At 33.6% G+C, this 17,165-nt stretch overlaps 1 protein-coding gene across 2 annotated transcripts in view; it reads left to right on the top strand.

Moving 5' to 3' along the window:
- Window positions 1-17,165, top strand: part of PHF14 (PHD finger protein 14) — a 200,413-nt gene that overhangs the window by 121,786 nt on the left and 61,462 nt on the right. The window contains exon 17 of one of the 2 annotated variants that reach the window (XM_011942988.1): window positions 10,623-15,890. The exons of the other annotated variant lie outside the window; for it this stretch is intronic. Coding sequence (XP_011798378.1) covers window positions 10,623-10,635 — 13 coding nt within the window. The 3' untranslated portion in view covers window positions 10,636-15,890. Of the gene's footprint in view, window positions 1-10,622; window positions 15,891-17,165 lie in introns of those variants that run through there. 2 annotated transcript variants of the gene reach the window in all.

Raw genomic sequence — 17,165 nt, 5'->3', positions numbered from 1 at the left:
CTTTGCTTTAAGTAAATGACTGTGTCTTTCAGTGGATATTGAAGGTACAGCAGGAAATCATGCTCTATAAGAATGGAACAGCTGAAAGAATTACGTAGGTGTCCTTGGTTTAGTTGAGTCACAGGCTGACTCCAGATAAATTTAATTACCATGTAGCAGAGCCTCAAGATGAGATTTTAATACTCTGCCATCTTTAAGCTTTGTTTTACTGACTGAAATATCTCTGTATATAAATAATACTTATCTCTGCTTAGTTGTATGTCAGCTGATTCACTTTAAAGTTGTGGAATATTTGTAATTTGTCTTTTACTCCCTTTATCTGTTTTGTATTTGTTTCTATTCCTTTTTCTTTGTGGTTACCTTCATCCCAGCTGAATTTGCTCTATTTTAAGACAGTGGTCCTTAAACATTAGGGTGCATTTGAATCACCTGAAAGGCTTGTTAAAAGGGTTTCTGTTTTAAAACTCTGAAGTGGTGACCAAGAATTTGCATTTCTAACAGGTTCCCAAGTGATACAGTTGTTACTGGTCTGGAGACTATACTATAACAATCACTGCTTTATAAATAAAGCCCTTTAAGCTAAAGTCCTAAGATACGGTTCTCAGCTTGGCTAGAGATACAAAAATGTCACCTGTAGAAGGAATTACAGAAAAATAAGCAAAAACAGGCCTGGATCTCACTCTTGAAGATTCCAATCAGTAGGTGAACAATTTAGGAATGGTACCTCAGAGTTTAAGAAATTTAAGAGTTTAAGGGCATATGCCTTTTTTGCATATGCCCACATATCACTCATCTAAACCCAGTGAATTGCCTTTTTGAAGTCTCTTTTTGTTGTAATGTGAAGATGTCATGATACCAAGAGCTCCATTCTTTACTAGCTGAACCTGATTATTGACTCTCAGAGCTTTTAGGGAGGCGATACAATTGTCTTGGCCAAAATGGTATTATACAATGTTGAAGCCAGGTGCTGATAAACTCTGAATTATTAAGAACTCTATATGTAAAATAACAGACCAGTTAAAGGGTGTTTTTTACCCCCCATAGTGAGCCTTGAACCAGATTGGCATAGCAACGTTCTAGATTGCTCTGAAATAGCACTGTATCTGTTATCTCCCTGAGACAGTGATCTGTTTTCACTATAGTCAGAAAGTGTGATACAGCCCTGCCAAGCAAAACCAGCTTTCAGGCTTTAGATTCTAAACTTCTAATTTCCATTAGGACTTTCTCTTTAACTCATGGGTTATTTAGAAGTGTATTTTATTTCCAAATATTTGGAGGATTTTCCATGTATATTTCTGTTAATGGTTTCTAGTTTAATTGCAACTCTAATATCTCCATCATCCCAGAGTTTGTTCTGCTGATTGCTTTGTTTCTTGACAGTGGATTTTCTTTTTCATTTTATGTGCCTCATAACTTTTTTTTTTTTTTGAGATGGAGTCTTTGTTGCCCAGACTGGAGTGCAGTGGTGCGCTATCTCGGCTCACTGCAAACTCTTCCTCCCGGGTTCAAGTGATTCTCCTGCCTCAGCCTCCCAAGTAGCTGGAATTACAGGTGTGCGCCACCATGCCCAGCTAATTTTTGCATTTTTAGTAGAGACGGGGTTTCACCATGTTGGCCAGGCTGGTCTCGAACTCCTGACCTCAGGTGATCCACCCGCCTCTGCCTCCTAAAGTGCTGAGATTACAGGCGTGAGCCACTGTGCCCGGTGTGCCTCATAACTTTTGATTGAATGTTGGACATCATGAGTTGAACAGTAGAATACTTATGCCTGAAAGGGCACACCTGTTCTTTTTCAAGGCTGTTAGTGTGGGGGAGTTGAGTCAGTTTAATCTGGAGTTGAGCCGGGCTTATATTTTCTTGTTGCTCTGCTTACCTCAGTGTACCACAAGGCTTCAGATTTCTTTACTATTTCCTGTGTTTCTGGTTGAGGTTGTAATTCTAGAGTGCTTTTTGTCATTTGTACTCCCCTGTTAAATTTCACCTTTCTCTGTATGCCTGTGCTACTGAAGAAGCCCCATTCCACTGTCTTTCCTCTTACTTAGCAGTAGACTGCTGTCACATGTTATTCAGTGCTTGCTGGTCTGGTGGTATTAGCCAAAGGAGTTGTTAATTTTCCTCATTCAAACTCAGCCTTCGGCCTTCAACGAACCACAGGTTTGGTTCTTGAGTGTAGGCCTTTTTCATTGTTCCTGGCCCTTTTTCCTATGGCAGCCTTATTCTGGTTTGTGTCTTTGGCAAATCTTGTGAGGGAGTTTCTTTCTGACTCTGGGAGGTAGGAGACCTTTAAAAGATACGAGGCAGTATACTGGGCCCAGAAGTGTTTCCTGTCACTCCTGTAGGAGTAGAGGATTTTTTTTCCTCTTATATTTTTTTCTCTTCACAGTGAGACTGCTCTGTTCCCTGTGTGGCAACAGGGTTTACAGCCTTTCTTTTAATGACATTATGGGTTTTATTCCTTAAAGGAGAAGGGTCTGGTTGAGACTTTGGGTTTTTCCCACTGTGGTGGCTGCTCCCCTTCTCCAGGTCTACACCACCAACTAGTGAATGGTCTTTCTAATGGCCCAATTTGTCTGAATCTTTTTCTTGAGTACCTGCTGGAGGTATCTGTTAGTTTTCTACGGCTGTTAGAACAAATTACTACAAATTTGGTAGCTTAAAACAGCACAAATTTTTTTCATAATTTTGGAAGACATAAGTCCAAAACCAGTTTCATTTGGTCAAGGTGTTCAGCAAGGCTGGTTTCTTCTAGAGTGTTTGGGTTAGAACCCATTTTCTTGCCTTTTCTAGCATTAAAGTTGTTCTACACTCCTTGGTTCATGACACCAACCTCTTGCAGCTATAGTCACATCTATTTATCTCTCTGATTCTGACTCCTCCTACTTCTCTCTTATAAGAACTCTCTCCTGTGATTATATCAGGCCCCTCATCTCAAAATTCTTAATCATATTTGCAAAATCCCTTTTACCATACAAGGTAACATATTCACAGGTTCAGGGCATTAGAACATGGACTCTTTGGTATTGTTATTCATGACTGAATTCTTAACTCGTGTAGTGTTGAGCAGCTCTTCCTCTCATGCTCTGCCACAGGTGATCCAGAGCTTGGATCCCATCCTTCTTTTATGGGGCCTATCTTTCTTGGATTTCAGTCCACTTGGTTGCCCTCTGACATCAGCTCTCTGATGGTTTGAAAAGTTACAGTTTTATAGTTTATCTTATTTTTTCTTGCTAGGATAGAAGGAGTGTTATTTCCAGTTGTTGTTGTTACTGTTTTTCCATTCTAGCCAGAGGCTTTTCAAAGAAACTTCAGAAACTTTACTGAGCCTGAGGGAACACAAGTCAACTGCCAGTAATCACTGTTTTCAGCTTTATAGTAATAGCAGCAGTAGTAAACTAGAACAAATTGTAGCGATAGTAAGAGTGGTTGTAGTTGAACTCATAGTGAAGGAAAGTAAGCACTTACCACAACCATATGCCAAGCATTATTTTAATTACTTTATACACTTATTTAATTCTTAAACTCTATGAGGTGGTTACTGTTTTAATTTACATTTATAAATGAGAAAACTGAGGCACGTGGAGATTAAGTCATTTTCTCAAGGTCTCAGGCTGATACCGACAGAGCTAGGATTTTAGTCCAGGAACTGCTTCTCCAGAATCTGTACTTTTAAGCATGAGTCCTGTGCTGCGTCTCAAAAGATAATTAGCTCTGAGGATATGATTCTGTAGTTAACTCAATTTCCTCTGTGAGCTTTTTGCTGAACTATTTCCCAATTTTTTTTGAGTCAAGGGCATTTCATTTCATCCTATATCCCTAGAAGTAGATGGAAATAAGATCAGGTTTTCTCAACCTGGGTTTCCTGGGAGAATTAATTCCTAATACTCTCAGGCATCCATTGAATGTAGAGAATAAATGTTTTTTTGGTGGATTTTAAATTGTATTTGTTCTCTACTAAATTGGGAGAAGTGGAAAAAAAAAGTCAAAGAATTTTCTATTTTCTGTGTTTCAAATGAGAAGCTCCTATAATCACCTACAAAATGATAATCGCTACATAATGTAAATATCAAGCATCATCACGAACAACTCAACTAGAGTATGAGATAAAACTTCACCTTGATTCTGTGGATTTTTTTTTTTTTTACCCTGCTCTCATCACCTTTGAAATTGGAGACTGATCTTTTTCTAGTTGTTCTCTAGTCAGGGGATATATCTTTGCCTGTATATAGAAGGTCAGCTTTGGGGCTATACTCTGAATTCATAACTTGTAATTCTATTTCAAGATGCTGTGAGGTTTAGTCCACTGAGAATCCCAAGTGATTTATATCTTTGTCAGAATGCTAACTTTTAAAGATTTATTTTAAATAAAGAATAAAGAGGTCTTCCTTAATCACATGGTTTTCCCAGTCTTGGGAAGTTCGTTTTGTTTCTTTTATTCTTTTTCAGTGTCTGAGTATATGCATGCATGGATATTTGCATGTAAACTTCAACTGGGATTAAAACCGTTTAGGGCCATCTGTGTATTTTGTAAAGAAGATAATCCTGCATAATTACTCCTCATCAGTAACTACCATCAAATATATTTTCACTTTAGGATATTCTTATCCTGAAGTTTTTGGATGCTAATACTGACCTGACAGTTCCACTTACAGGAGAAAGGGAACTGGATACCATTTTCCAGTTCATTTACAGATATTTCCTATCGTATGTTACTTTAGCGTGGGATAGAACCCAGCAGCCTTTTAACACTTTATTAAAAGCTCTATTTGGTTGTTGCCAATTATAAAGCAGATTTGAAAAGAAAAAGATAAAGCAGATTTGAAAAGTGGACCTTTAAGAATTGTTTGGATATATCGGGTTTTTACAGCCATTTAAAAAGAACTCAAGATACCATCGGATAGTCATGGTGATTAATAAGGAACTACATAGGAAGTAAAGTTGTTTCTTGAGTTTACCAATTTCTGTTGGTGTTTTCATCAAAAGATTTTCTGGAATTTTGACTTATCACTATATACTGAAAAAAAAAATCAACCTCATCTTCAAATGATTTCAGTCAATTCAGTAGATTTAATCTTAGCACCTATTTACTTCATTGATAGTATCTTGCCCCAGTGATAGTAGACTAGAACTTTTTTTTTTGGATGGAGTTTCGCTCTTGTTGCCTGGGCTGGAATGCAGTGACACGATCTCAGATCACTGCAACCTCCGCCTCCCAGGTTCAAGCGATTCTCATGCCTCAGCCTTCCGAGTAGCTGGGATTACAGGCATGCACCACCATGCCCGGCTAATTTTGTATTTGTAGTAGAGACAGGATTTCACCATGTTGGTCAGGCTGGTCTTGAACTTCCAACCTCAGGTGATCCACCCGCCTCAGCCTCCCGAAGCGCTGGGATTACAGGCGTGAGCCACTGTGCCTGGCCAGGACTAGAACTTTTTAATGTATTTTATTCATATTGCCACAATTTAGAATTATTATGACATCTAAAATAGATAATATTTTATCAGTAAAAGCTAATGTTGATAGATTTAAGGTGACTAATCTATCATAGGTACTGATACCAGAATCTCCTCAGTTTTCTAAATTTTGACTAGTGATTACCATTGGGCACAGTAGTGCGCCTTTATTATTTGAAATCACAATTTAATTTCTTGGTGAATTAGGATTCAAGGGTAGGAGGAATTTGAGATATTGAGCTATTCAAAAATTTACCTAACTTTTGAACTTCATCAGTAATATCCCCACCATGTTGTTATGCAGCTGTTGTTTGAATACTTTCCCTTACCACAGTTAATGCTAGAGGTACAGTTCAGGCTAGTTCAATCCTCATCTGAAAGTTTGCCTTCCCTTCAGATTCTCAAAGTTCATTGTTGATACCCATTTATCTAACTCAGCAACTTGTTTAACATCATTGTACTGCATAAGAATCAATAAAGCGCACACACTCCCAAATCTTGTTTGTCCCTTCTTCTATTCTATCTTATCCTTCATCTTTGTCTAGCTCTGAGCTGTCAAACGGCCTATGGTGGGAAAATGAAGAGTTTAACACTTAAATTTAAAGGAAGGGGTGTGTATGTCTGTGTGTGTGTGTGTGTGTGTGTGTGTGTGTGTGTGTAGGTAGGAAGGGAGTGTATTTGAATCTATGTATTACCTGATTTTTCTGTAAATCTAACATATTCCTTTAAAAAAAAGTCTTTAAAAAGTTAAAGGACTGTAAGTAGAAAAATTAATATTTTTCTTTTAATAGCTTTTGATCATTATAAAAATGTATATACAAAATATTAAAAGTAAGTTTAAATTACCTATAGTCTTACAGTATTTCAATTTATTTACTTCTATTCACATATTTTTAATGATTCTGTTCAAAACATTTAAAAACGTTTAGCCATAGATATAATTTGAAAGCTGAAAATATCAGAATATTTTGGAAACAGTTTTCTGTTAAAACATTTTTTGATCCATTCTCTTCCTTTCCCATTCCTATGACTTCCTTGAGACCTTTCTCAGTGTCTAGCCTCTATTTTCTGCCATGTTATTCTATTCACCTTAGCTTCTTTGCTGTTTTCTCTTGCCTTCGTTTTCCGTTCCTCACTTCTGATTCTCTCTCCCTTGGATCCCATTCTGTCTGCCTTGCCTCTCCTCATTTTTATTGCTAGTGTATAATTGGGTTCTGCAGCTCCCCTATGTCTCACTTCCCTCAACCTTCTGGCTCGTTTCCTCGCCTGATAAAAATGGCCAGAACTTGAACTCCAGTCATCATGGAAAGTGCACCACTGTCCTCACTAATATCCAGAGCAGGGCATGTGTTCTCTTCCTTCTTTATTCCCCACTGCACCCTGCTGTTCTTTACTTCATTCTCTAAATACCGTTCTTCCAAGGCTGTCTTGGACATTTACTGAACAATTTAGGGTAACAGAGCCCTTACACACGGAACAGTGTAAGATTTAAAATTAAATGCTTTGTATTTTGTTCATGAAAGTTACTTGGCCATCCTTGCCACTAAAAATGTTTCATTTTTGCCTTAGACCTGGTTTTACAAAAAAGCAATGATCAATGACTTAAGATAAATGTCTTTAGACTTAAAATGATGCTTCATTGTATGCCATAAAGAGATTAGATTCTAAGGAAGGAATTAGCAAATTTAGTAAATTTTGTGCTATAATTTTTAAAAGTTATTTTCAAAAATGCTTTTTAGTAAAAATTGGGGAAGAGAGGTTTAATTTTCAAAATATTCATATTTGGATAATGAGGGTAGCCCAGCTGCCACTCGACTTTTCTTATTAAGGTGGTATTCTGGTGAAATTTAAATTAAAAATGTTCACTTGGTATATTTTTTCTGTAATTAAATTGATTTGCTGATTTTGTTAGACATGTGGAATGGCTAACCTAACACATTTAGTATTTATTTTATCACATTCTTTGACTTTAAAATCTGTATTTTAACATCAGACCTTTAAGTGTCTTTGTATTATTCATACATACTTTTTGTTTATGTTATAAATATTTGGATTTTTAAATTTTTAAAACATTTTTAATAGATGCAGTATAGTCAAGTAATTTGTATTTAAAGAAAACAGAAGCCTGAACATGGTATATATTACATAGTGAAGTGTGGTATTTCTGGGGTACACAATTTTAGAGTAATAAACGATATAATTTCAAGCACCTACAGCAGTGAAATATTTCTCATTTTACACATCTATGTTTCTGTAAGATTTGTTTTTGCAGTTTTATCTTCCATTGCAATGTGTTAATATTGTTAAATTATACAAGGGAAGGATTATATATTATATACTTAATCATTTGGAAAGACTGAGACTCTTACCACAGTTCCTCTATTGACTAAATGAATGACCTTGAATCAAGTTACCTCTAAGGTCATTGTCTTATCTTTAAAATGAAGACATTAACTTCATTTTTTCTCAAGTTATGTAACTTTTATAACTGAGAGATTTCAAAACAAATACACAGTTTCAAAAAAGATCCCAAAGTCTGTAATCTCACCATTCATCTGACACTTGATTTATCTGCCTAGCATCACTACTAAGCAGCAGGGAACGAGCTTTGTCAGGGATAGAGCTGTGAGCCCCTTCCTCCCTCTTGGCGGGAACTATTGACGATTTCTCTAAGTGAGCTGATACGTTTTTACTAAAAATTTCAACCCTTGGAGTCATACAAAACAAGTATAATCCAACTTCTAGTTGAAAAGCCAACTATATTGTTTTTTATTTTTCTTTCATTTTTAAATTAAGCATTCTGTTTCATCTGCTACTCCTATAGCAGGGTTTTTATTTGTACTGATTTTATATTTCTTTGGACATAAGAAATAGACACTTAAAATAAACATAATAATGAAACGAGGTGAAATGAATTTGAAAATAGGACTGGACACAAATTTTGAAATTTGGTTGATTTCCCCAGTGAAATGTTATTTTAAAGTCATTTTGGCCTGGGAATTATAGTAATGATAACGTTAGATGCTTACTGTATCCCAGACTATGTTTTCTGATCTTTGACTCTACTATCACATTCAGTTCTTACAACAGTTCTTTCTATGAGGTAGACATACCTCCATTTTAGAAGTCAGGTAACTGGGGTACATAGCAATGTGAAATAGAAATTGTTCCAATTATATATTTAAATGATATTATGTAGATTAAGTTATATATTAGAATATAATTTCTTCACTTCCAGAAAAATACTACCATAGTGTATGATAAAATCTACTGGCCTTCACATTAGCTGCCAAGATTTATTGAGGGCTTATATGCCAGTCAGTGTGCTGGTGCCTTCCACATTTGATCTCATTTAATCTTCATAACAACTGCGTGAGATAGATATTGATTTCATTACTATTTTATGGGTGAGGAAAATGAGAAGAATTACTTGCCCAAGATTATACAATTGGAAAATGGTGGAATTATAATTTGAGTCTAGGCAGTCTTAACCATACAGTTCATGCACTAATCATTAGGCATACCGCCTCACCCCACTACACTGCTTTAGCATATTTGACTTTGTTGCAACAAAAAAAGTAGATACTTCCTCTTGACAGGCAATTGTAACTATATGAGATACAGAATATATTGATAGTTACTGGTATGTACATCAGTGAAGTGCTTTGAAAACAATTTTTTCTACATTAATTTGCTTACTAGCTGCATATGAAATAAATACAAAGCCCAAACTTGATCTTTGATTTAAAATACTGCACAGTTTTTTGTCCTGGAAAGATAGGAGCCATGACAAGTCACATTGCTTATTCTAGCTTATTCTAGTGAAATTTAGGATGTAGGGACATTAGAAATAGCTCTTTAGTTTTTATCTAAAACTTATCAACTTGAATTTAATTGGGAGTTAAAGCAGATTTCCATATCTACTGTGTCTATATTTGGATGCATTTCAAAGTCAAATACAAGTATGTATTTTCAGTTGTCTTCTCATCTCCATTATTTGTGCATATAATTAAGAGTTAATTGTATTTCTATTATAAATGATATGGTTGCTTCCTCTTGCATTATACTTTTCCGGTAGTAAACTACAAACAAAGCAGTTCTCCGTATATCAGATTCAGAATGTGCTCAAAAGCTCTTCACTTAGAAACTGAAGCACTGAAAAAAGTTAGGATGTGTGACCTTACTATTTAACAAGCGAATTCTACTCTATTATTTCTTATATGTTGATAAATACAACATGTCTTTGAAAACTATGTTTAACATTATATTCTTTTGGGGGGGTGTTTACAATTTTGTTTTTACTTTCTTTGGAGGTTATTCAGTTTGGCATGATAGCTCTCCTCAGTAACGCTTTATTTGTCTGTGTGCCACTTTTCACTTTCTTTTTCTCAATGGAACCTAGAAGCATTAAACACATCTCTAATTGTTAATATAAAAAAATGAACTTTTTCTGTGATGTGTGACTACTTGGCATTTTTACCTCATCTTCACAGATCTAAATATTTGAAGGAAATGATAACTTTTTATGTTTACCCCAGTCAAAAAATTTTACTTCTAATCACTAAAATTTCTCCCCTGAAAACAAAGACAAAAAGGTAACAAATAATTGTAACCAAAGATATTTCTAATACTGTCTTTTTAAAAGAAAGTCAGCTTAGTCACAGGATAAGACTCATTTAAAAATTTCCTTCATGAGTCTCTGTATTTGAGTATAACCAGCACTGTAACATACTGATTAGATGTGCTTGTTTTCAGCACAGTTGCCTGTTTTCTCAGGCAATGTTAAATTGCCATATTTGATGAAAAAATAGCAAATTGAAATTTTTCAAAATATTTATAGATCAAATGTTTCCTTTTATAAATACAAGCCCTTCATTATTTTAGTGTTATTTTCTTTTTTTCTTTAGAAAGGTAGTTTTATTTTGACAACCAAAAGAAATAATAATACAAGAGGAGGCAACTCAATGTTTCAAATGATAAAATAGTTCAATTTTAACCAATAGGAACCTACACAAGATCATGGCATTTAGGTTTAGGGTATCTATCTCTTTGGACCAGATCATATGTTATTTGAATCTACTGTGGTTTGTTAGTATGTTTCATAAGACATAGTGCAGAGCTGCTATGATCTTTAAATGTTAATGTTCTTTTCTTATCACTTTACTGTGTAGATACCCTTCATGAGACCCAACTCTGCCACAGCTCATCCTCGGAGGCAATCCCGGAAACCTCTTTTATAAGTGTGATTTTAAAAATGTGGATTAAACTCTCGATAGAGTACATAAAGTAAAGGAGAACAGCTATATTGTCCTTTCTATAAGCTTGTCACTGCAAAAAGTTGCCTTTTGCTTGTCAGGTTTGGATAGAATACAATTGATTGGTTTGTTACTTGGACTAAAAAGGCAGTAGATTTGCCTGTGTGCATTTTTTTTTCCTATTTTTCTTCTTTTTGCTTTTTTTGCACTAATCAGAAATATTTGATATGTGCATTGTTGAAAAATACTGGATACATGTCTTGTCAGAATTGTCGTATTAAGTAATGTCTTTCCCTCTTGCTTCTTTGGCAAATGATGATACACAGTGTTTGGACTTACTGAAGAGTTACTGAAGCCTATGGGACTTAATAAATACAGTATGCTACTCCCTGTTGTTATTCAACAATGCAAGTAACAAACAAGAAAGACAATGCATTCCATTAGTCTGCTATTCTGTTTCCTTCAGCTTCATACATAGATTCATATATGAAGTACTGCATTGTAAAACAACTATAGACTCATATTAAATGTTATTTCTATTTATAATAGTCAGCAAAAGTGAAAGACTTGTGAAGCATATGACATTCTATTTTTGACTTATTAGTCCTAGTGTGAAAGCATATTAGCATGACATTTTTACGACTTCAGATTTTAAGCTCATGAATAAAAATATATCTGTGTTGATCTCTAGATATTTTTAGTAATACCCAAATATATGCAGTCCTTATTGTTTTAATATAAACTTTCTGTGTTCAGTATAATTTTATTTTTCTCAACCTTAAATATGAACTTAGGAAATAAGGAGGGAAATACAAAGATTATTGACTATACAACCTACCAGCTGAAAGAAAGATCTTCATCAACATCTGTATCTTTCCAGAGGTATACAGAATTAAAATTTGATCTTCAAGCTTTAATGATCCAGTTTTAAGTCAACGGCAGAAATATGTTGAATATTTCATCACTCAATCTTGAACTGATTTAGAAGAGACTCTTTGCTGAAATTGAATTGCACATATACATGTAAATTGTCAACGTGTAATTTGGAATTTTCTGATTAATAAATGTGGTTTTGGACATCTTTTCGGGTATAGTGACAATGGAAAATAGTTTACACTTTAGAACTAGAGTAGGTAATGTTGTAGATAATCAAAAGCAATTGTAATTGTAAAGCTGCTGTAATCTAGTAATCTCTAGTTATAGTGAGGAATCCTATGATTGGATGAGATGTTTGATGAAAGTAGAATGTGTACGAAATTACATATAAACAGATTATTAACTTATTGAAAGATCTCATCATATTGGAGGAAAAGTATTCATAATCTTTAGCAAAATTAGTAGACTTTTGTTTAAAAGAATAAGATAGGACTAGTTATCACTATATTAGCTTAAGGAAATGTTGGTAATTATTACTGTTGCTGAACTCTGGCTGCTTTTAAGCAAAATGACAGATTGCCATTTTCTATGTGGAATATACTAATACATTAGACCATGGCCCTCTTTTAATATTTAGTGAGAAATTACTCACAGTTGCTTTATTTTAGTTTTTTTTGAGAAACTCTTAGGCCTGGTTTTGGTATCAACTGTTAATCAAAATCCTTTTCACTTTGATTCCAATTAGAATACTATATTATCATCATTCTCCATCTTGCATTTTCTGTGACGGTGGATATTCTATTCCACATTTGGTGCTAGTCCTAAGAATCTTTGTCACATGTTATACATATAGACTGCAAAATTCATAAGATATAAGTCCTGCGAAAAGTATAGTTGAAGTAAGAAAACTTTTGAAGTAACTAGAATACTTTGTGCTAATAATCTCTTAAATGCTCTCATATCCACAGTGTAAAATTATTCCCTGTCCATAATGAGTTCAACTGCTGTAAGGAGAAAATTGATGTGTACTTAAGAAAATATACACTAAATGATTCATATTTCACAGATGTACACAAGAAAAATGGCACATCAGGTAAATGATGGTTGTTTATCACACAGTAGGGAAAGGAGGAAACATTAAAATATCAGGAAGGAGATGAAACATCTCTGAAATACAGGAAGAATGATATAATAGTAGATAGTGGTTCTCAAACTTTGTGCATCAGAATCACAGGAAAGATTTGTAAAAACACAGGTGACTACCCTATTCCTCTCCTCATCCTCCCTCTACCCACTTTACTCCCTCCCCTCTTCACCCTAGAGTTTCTGATTTACTAGAGAATTCGCATTTCTAACAGGTTCCCGGGTGATGCTGTTGCTACTGGCCTGGAATACCACATTAAGAACCATTCATAGGTAGTATTTTTTTAAAAAATCATTGTGTTGTGCTCAACATTGTTTGATAAAGGAATGCGCTTTTTAAATCTCCTTAAAAGGGCCCTTAGATTTCCTCTAGATAATAGAATTAGTAATTTCATCTGCAACATATACAATTTTTTTTTATTTTATAAAATTTAGTTAAATGTTTGTTTTACACTGACTATGGAAACAGCACTATTATAGATACAGAAAGAAATCAATAAACATAGCCTGTGTTCACAATTCACTCATCCTTTTGTTATAAAAAGACTTGAAATTAGGGTTATGTTTTAATATGAAAACAAAATTTAGCCTTAGCCTTTATCCATCTTAACTTTAGAAATTATATTTATGCACTGTTTGTAGATCATTGTCATTCATTGTTGCTTGAGTGTTCATCTGATTTTATATTTATGATGTTAAAAACAGACTGCTGACCAATAAATAAAATATTTACACTCTATTTCCCTGTATTTACATCCTATTAATGAAAACCACTGTTTTTAAACAAAGTTACTTATTTCATAAAACTCAGCGCTATTTTACTTGATTCTCAATGTGAGAATATTTCATGAATATTTCACCAGAATTTATTCAAGGAATTCAGAAGGACTCTTCAGCAGGCCTGAATATTTACATTATTAAATTTTTTAAAAAATTTAAAAATGGCAATTGAAACTTGTTTAAGAGACTCAACTTGGAGTTTCATGACATACGAAGGCAGAATCATTTTTTCTACCTGTCTGAATCAGCACTTTGTAAGTTTACATAAAATTAAGGATTGTGATTTCTAAGATAGACATGCTTTGCAAATATTTCTTTATAAAAGTGGAAGCCTCTTTGCCATAGTGCTCACTCTAAGGCTTTCTGTAGGCCTGCCAATAAGATTCACTGCTGTTCAGGTACATACGATGTAATGAAATTGGATGTGCATGCTGGGCTTTGTAAATAAAATGAGATTGACCCCCAGCAATTATCTCATTTATCTGATTTACATTGTAAAATCAGGATCTACACTATTGATTAGAGCATAATTAGTTAATTATGAGCAGGGAAATACAAAGTTACATGGAGCTTGAGCACAGCAGGTTGTACTGCTGAAAAATTTCCAAGGGCATGAGCAGATGGAAATCAGTTTATTAAAGAACAAAGCAGACGTGTTTCAGGTATGGAAATGTCTAATTCTTCTCTCATGCTGCGAAGAGTTGCTTGACCTTATTGTGCATTTTTATATGAATTGTTTTGTCTCATCTTTCATTTTTTTGTTTCACATTTAATCTTGTAATCTGGCTGCCGCAGATATAGCTATCTAAATTGATCCCACTATTTAAGTGACTATTAAATACAGATTTGGATTTGGATACTTTTCTAATTTTTTAAAATTAATTTTTATGTGTACTTTTATGTGTAAAGAATATTTTTGTCTTTCTTACTACCCATTCATTCATTATTGGCTGATACAGAAGTCTGTAGTGGTATTAATGAAATAGGTTCAAGTCCTCCACGTTAGTCTTATATTTGTGAAACGATTAGAAAACATTTTTGAACTATTTTGTATAGAAACTGCTCATGTAGGTAATTTTCACTAAAATTGTTGTAAATTACAAAGAATAAAATATTGTACTTATTGATACTAAATGTTACTCAATATTGGTAGAATGTAGAATTTTGTGCAAGCTTGTATTATTTGTAAAGTGATTTAACTTGTTGACCACAATTTGTATTTTCTCCGTTAAGATGTTTAATTGAAATAATTGGCCACTATTCAATGAAAGAATTCATCACTACATGTTAATAGATTTGCGTAGATGTTTGAGCTGCTAGTGAGATTTTTAAGTAATGACAGTATTCAAGACTAATTTTTTTGAACATTCTTGTGTGAAATTTTTACACAGAAATGAAAAAGTTGGAAAATCCAGCCCATCAGTTCTCTGGATATTTAGTTTATTTTTAAGTGGACAGACATAATAGTCTATATTTTCAGAGTCCAGTTTTTGTTTCACTTTATATAAAATTATAGGGGCTATAAGTAGAATATTCCATTGGCATAAAAGATAATGTGATTATCACAATCAACTTAATCATGAAAATGTACACCCTTGTTCAAGTCTATGTTATGGATTTTGCTTCTTTCTAAAGTTTAGCTTACAAATGACTATAAATTATTTGCATAGGAGGTGCACTTAATTGTTTCAGTTAGGTTTTAAAAAGTAGTTTTATTTTACTCCTCTAATGAAATTATCTGTTAGAAATTAGAGATGTTAAAAAAAACCCTTTGGAACACTGACTCTTGGCCTCTTAGGCATCTGACAAAATAAATCAGCTGCTTCTTTTCACTTGTCTGCATATTCTCAGTAGTCAGGTAAACACCTGACCAATTGCTTGTTATATGGATCATAGCACATATGAAGGTAAATCATTTTTTTCCCCCTTCTTTGTTTAGGGTACTATTCTTAATCATATACTAAGTAAGTATTTTACATACATATAGACTATGTTATTTGGTCACTGCATTTTGTTAATGTGTAAAAGACCATATGTTAAACTACTTTGTTATTTACATCTATATCTGTTATTAATCTGATATCTAGGAAGTTGTATTTAGTAAGAATCTAATTAGGTTTGCTTTTATCTTATAATTGGGATTCCTTTATGCTCTATAGTGTTCATGTGTACAGTGTTTTTAGAGGCTTAAATGATACTTCTTTATGCATCCAGTTTTAATTTTATTAAAAAATCTTAGTGTTTCTTTACAGGTTAGTTTTATATTCTTTTTTAATATTTTAAGACATTGCCTTCCTATTTAATAATATGCTATTGGTATAATAATCTGTTTTTATTACATAGACATTTGTGTTATTTAATAAAGTATATTGTGTTATATCCCTATACTTTTGTGGGTCAATGACTGCTTTTGCGAAAGTTTTTTAAAACGTTTTATTCACTATTTTGATAAATTATGTCCTATATTATGTGCTGCATGTGTTTCCAAGTTTATGTAAGAAATGAAGGTAGAAACCATAAATAGGTCAATAACTACTTTAACTCCATTGCAGCTTTTAGATAGCAGATGATTATAGACCTTTACGAGTTTTTGATTTTCAAGTTTTTTAAATGGTCTAAGTTTGCAACATAGCCAGAGTCTGTTGGGTGACAGGAGTTGATAAAGATTACAAAGTGGTATTTGTGCGTAAAATTAATAAGCCACTATTTTGGCCATCCACATTGTTCTTTGATTTCTTGGGTTCTTAATGGTATCTCTTATATTTGTCTACAGTTTATTAATTCTTGCAAGTTCTGCTAGAGTTCACTTGTGTCCATCAGGATATTTCTGTGATTAGCACATAAAACTATGGATTTTTTCATGCAATATTCTAAGATAGAAACAACCAGATTTTTTTCACATTGAAATAATTTGGGACATCTTTACAAAGATCTTATATTTGTATATTTATTTATCACCAAAACTACTGACTTTAAGATTGGATTCTTTTCTTCCCCCTCTCTTTTTTGGATTTTGGCAGTTCCTAAGGGTACTAACTACTACTTTTTGCTACTTACTCTTGAAGCTGCAGCTTTTATTTACTGTTGAATGAGCTAGAACTTTAGAGAGCTTCCCGATCACCACTAATTCTGACAAGCAAATTCTTTTTCCTTTGGAATGCATCACAAATACATGAGTTCCACATGTCGACTAAGTAATTCTGAAAGCTATCGCTAATGAAGGAATCAATCAGTAAGGATTAGGTCATTTTTAAATGGCATATATTTGTTATCTTCTGATAAACTAGCATATAAAATCTCCTTGTCTTTTTATTAGTTCTTGAGCTGAAAGATAATTTGATTGTACGAGTAGTTGAAATCAGGAACAGATAGGAATTGTATCAGTGTAGCAAACTTGTTCTTCGTTTATTAGCTGGAATTTCATAGCTATATCAACAAGAATTATTTATGTACATTAAGGTGATAAATAATGAATTGTGATACACAGTAATCATGATAGTTGCCTCAAGTTATACACTAGAAATCATAATTTGAAAATTATTATGACACAGAGTTATAAAGTAAATATGCAGTAATTAGGTAGTAAATTGATGTAAACTAGGAAAATGTTAATACTTCATTAAGAACTTTGATAATTAGCAATCTGAACTATATGGCACA

The sequence above is a fragment of the Colobus angolensis genome, unplaced genomic scaffold (genome assembly GCF_000951035.1).
Source record: "Colobus angolensis palliatus isolate OR3802 unplaced genomic scaffold, Cang.pa_1.0 Scaffold104, whole genome shotgun sequence".
In the NCBI taxonomy this organism is placed as follows: domain Eukaryota; kingdom Metazoa; phylum Chordata; class Mammalia; order Primates; family Cercopithecidae; genus Colobus; species Colobus angolensis.
The sequence above is the reverse complement of the archived record's forward strand: the minus strand, read 5'-3'. Positions and strand labels throughout refer to the sequence as shown.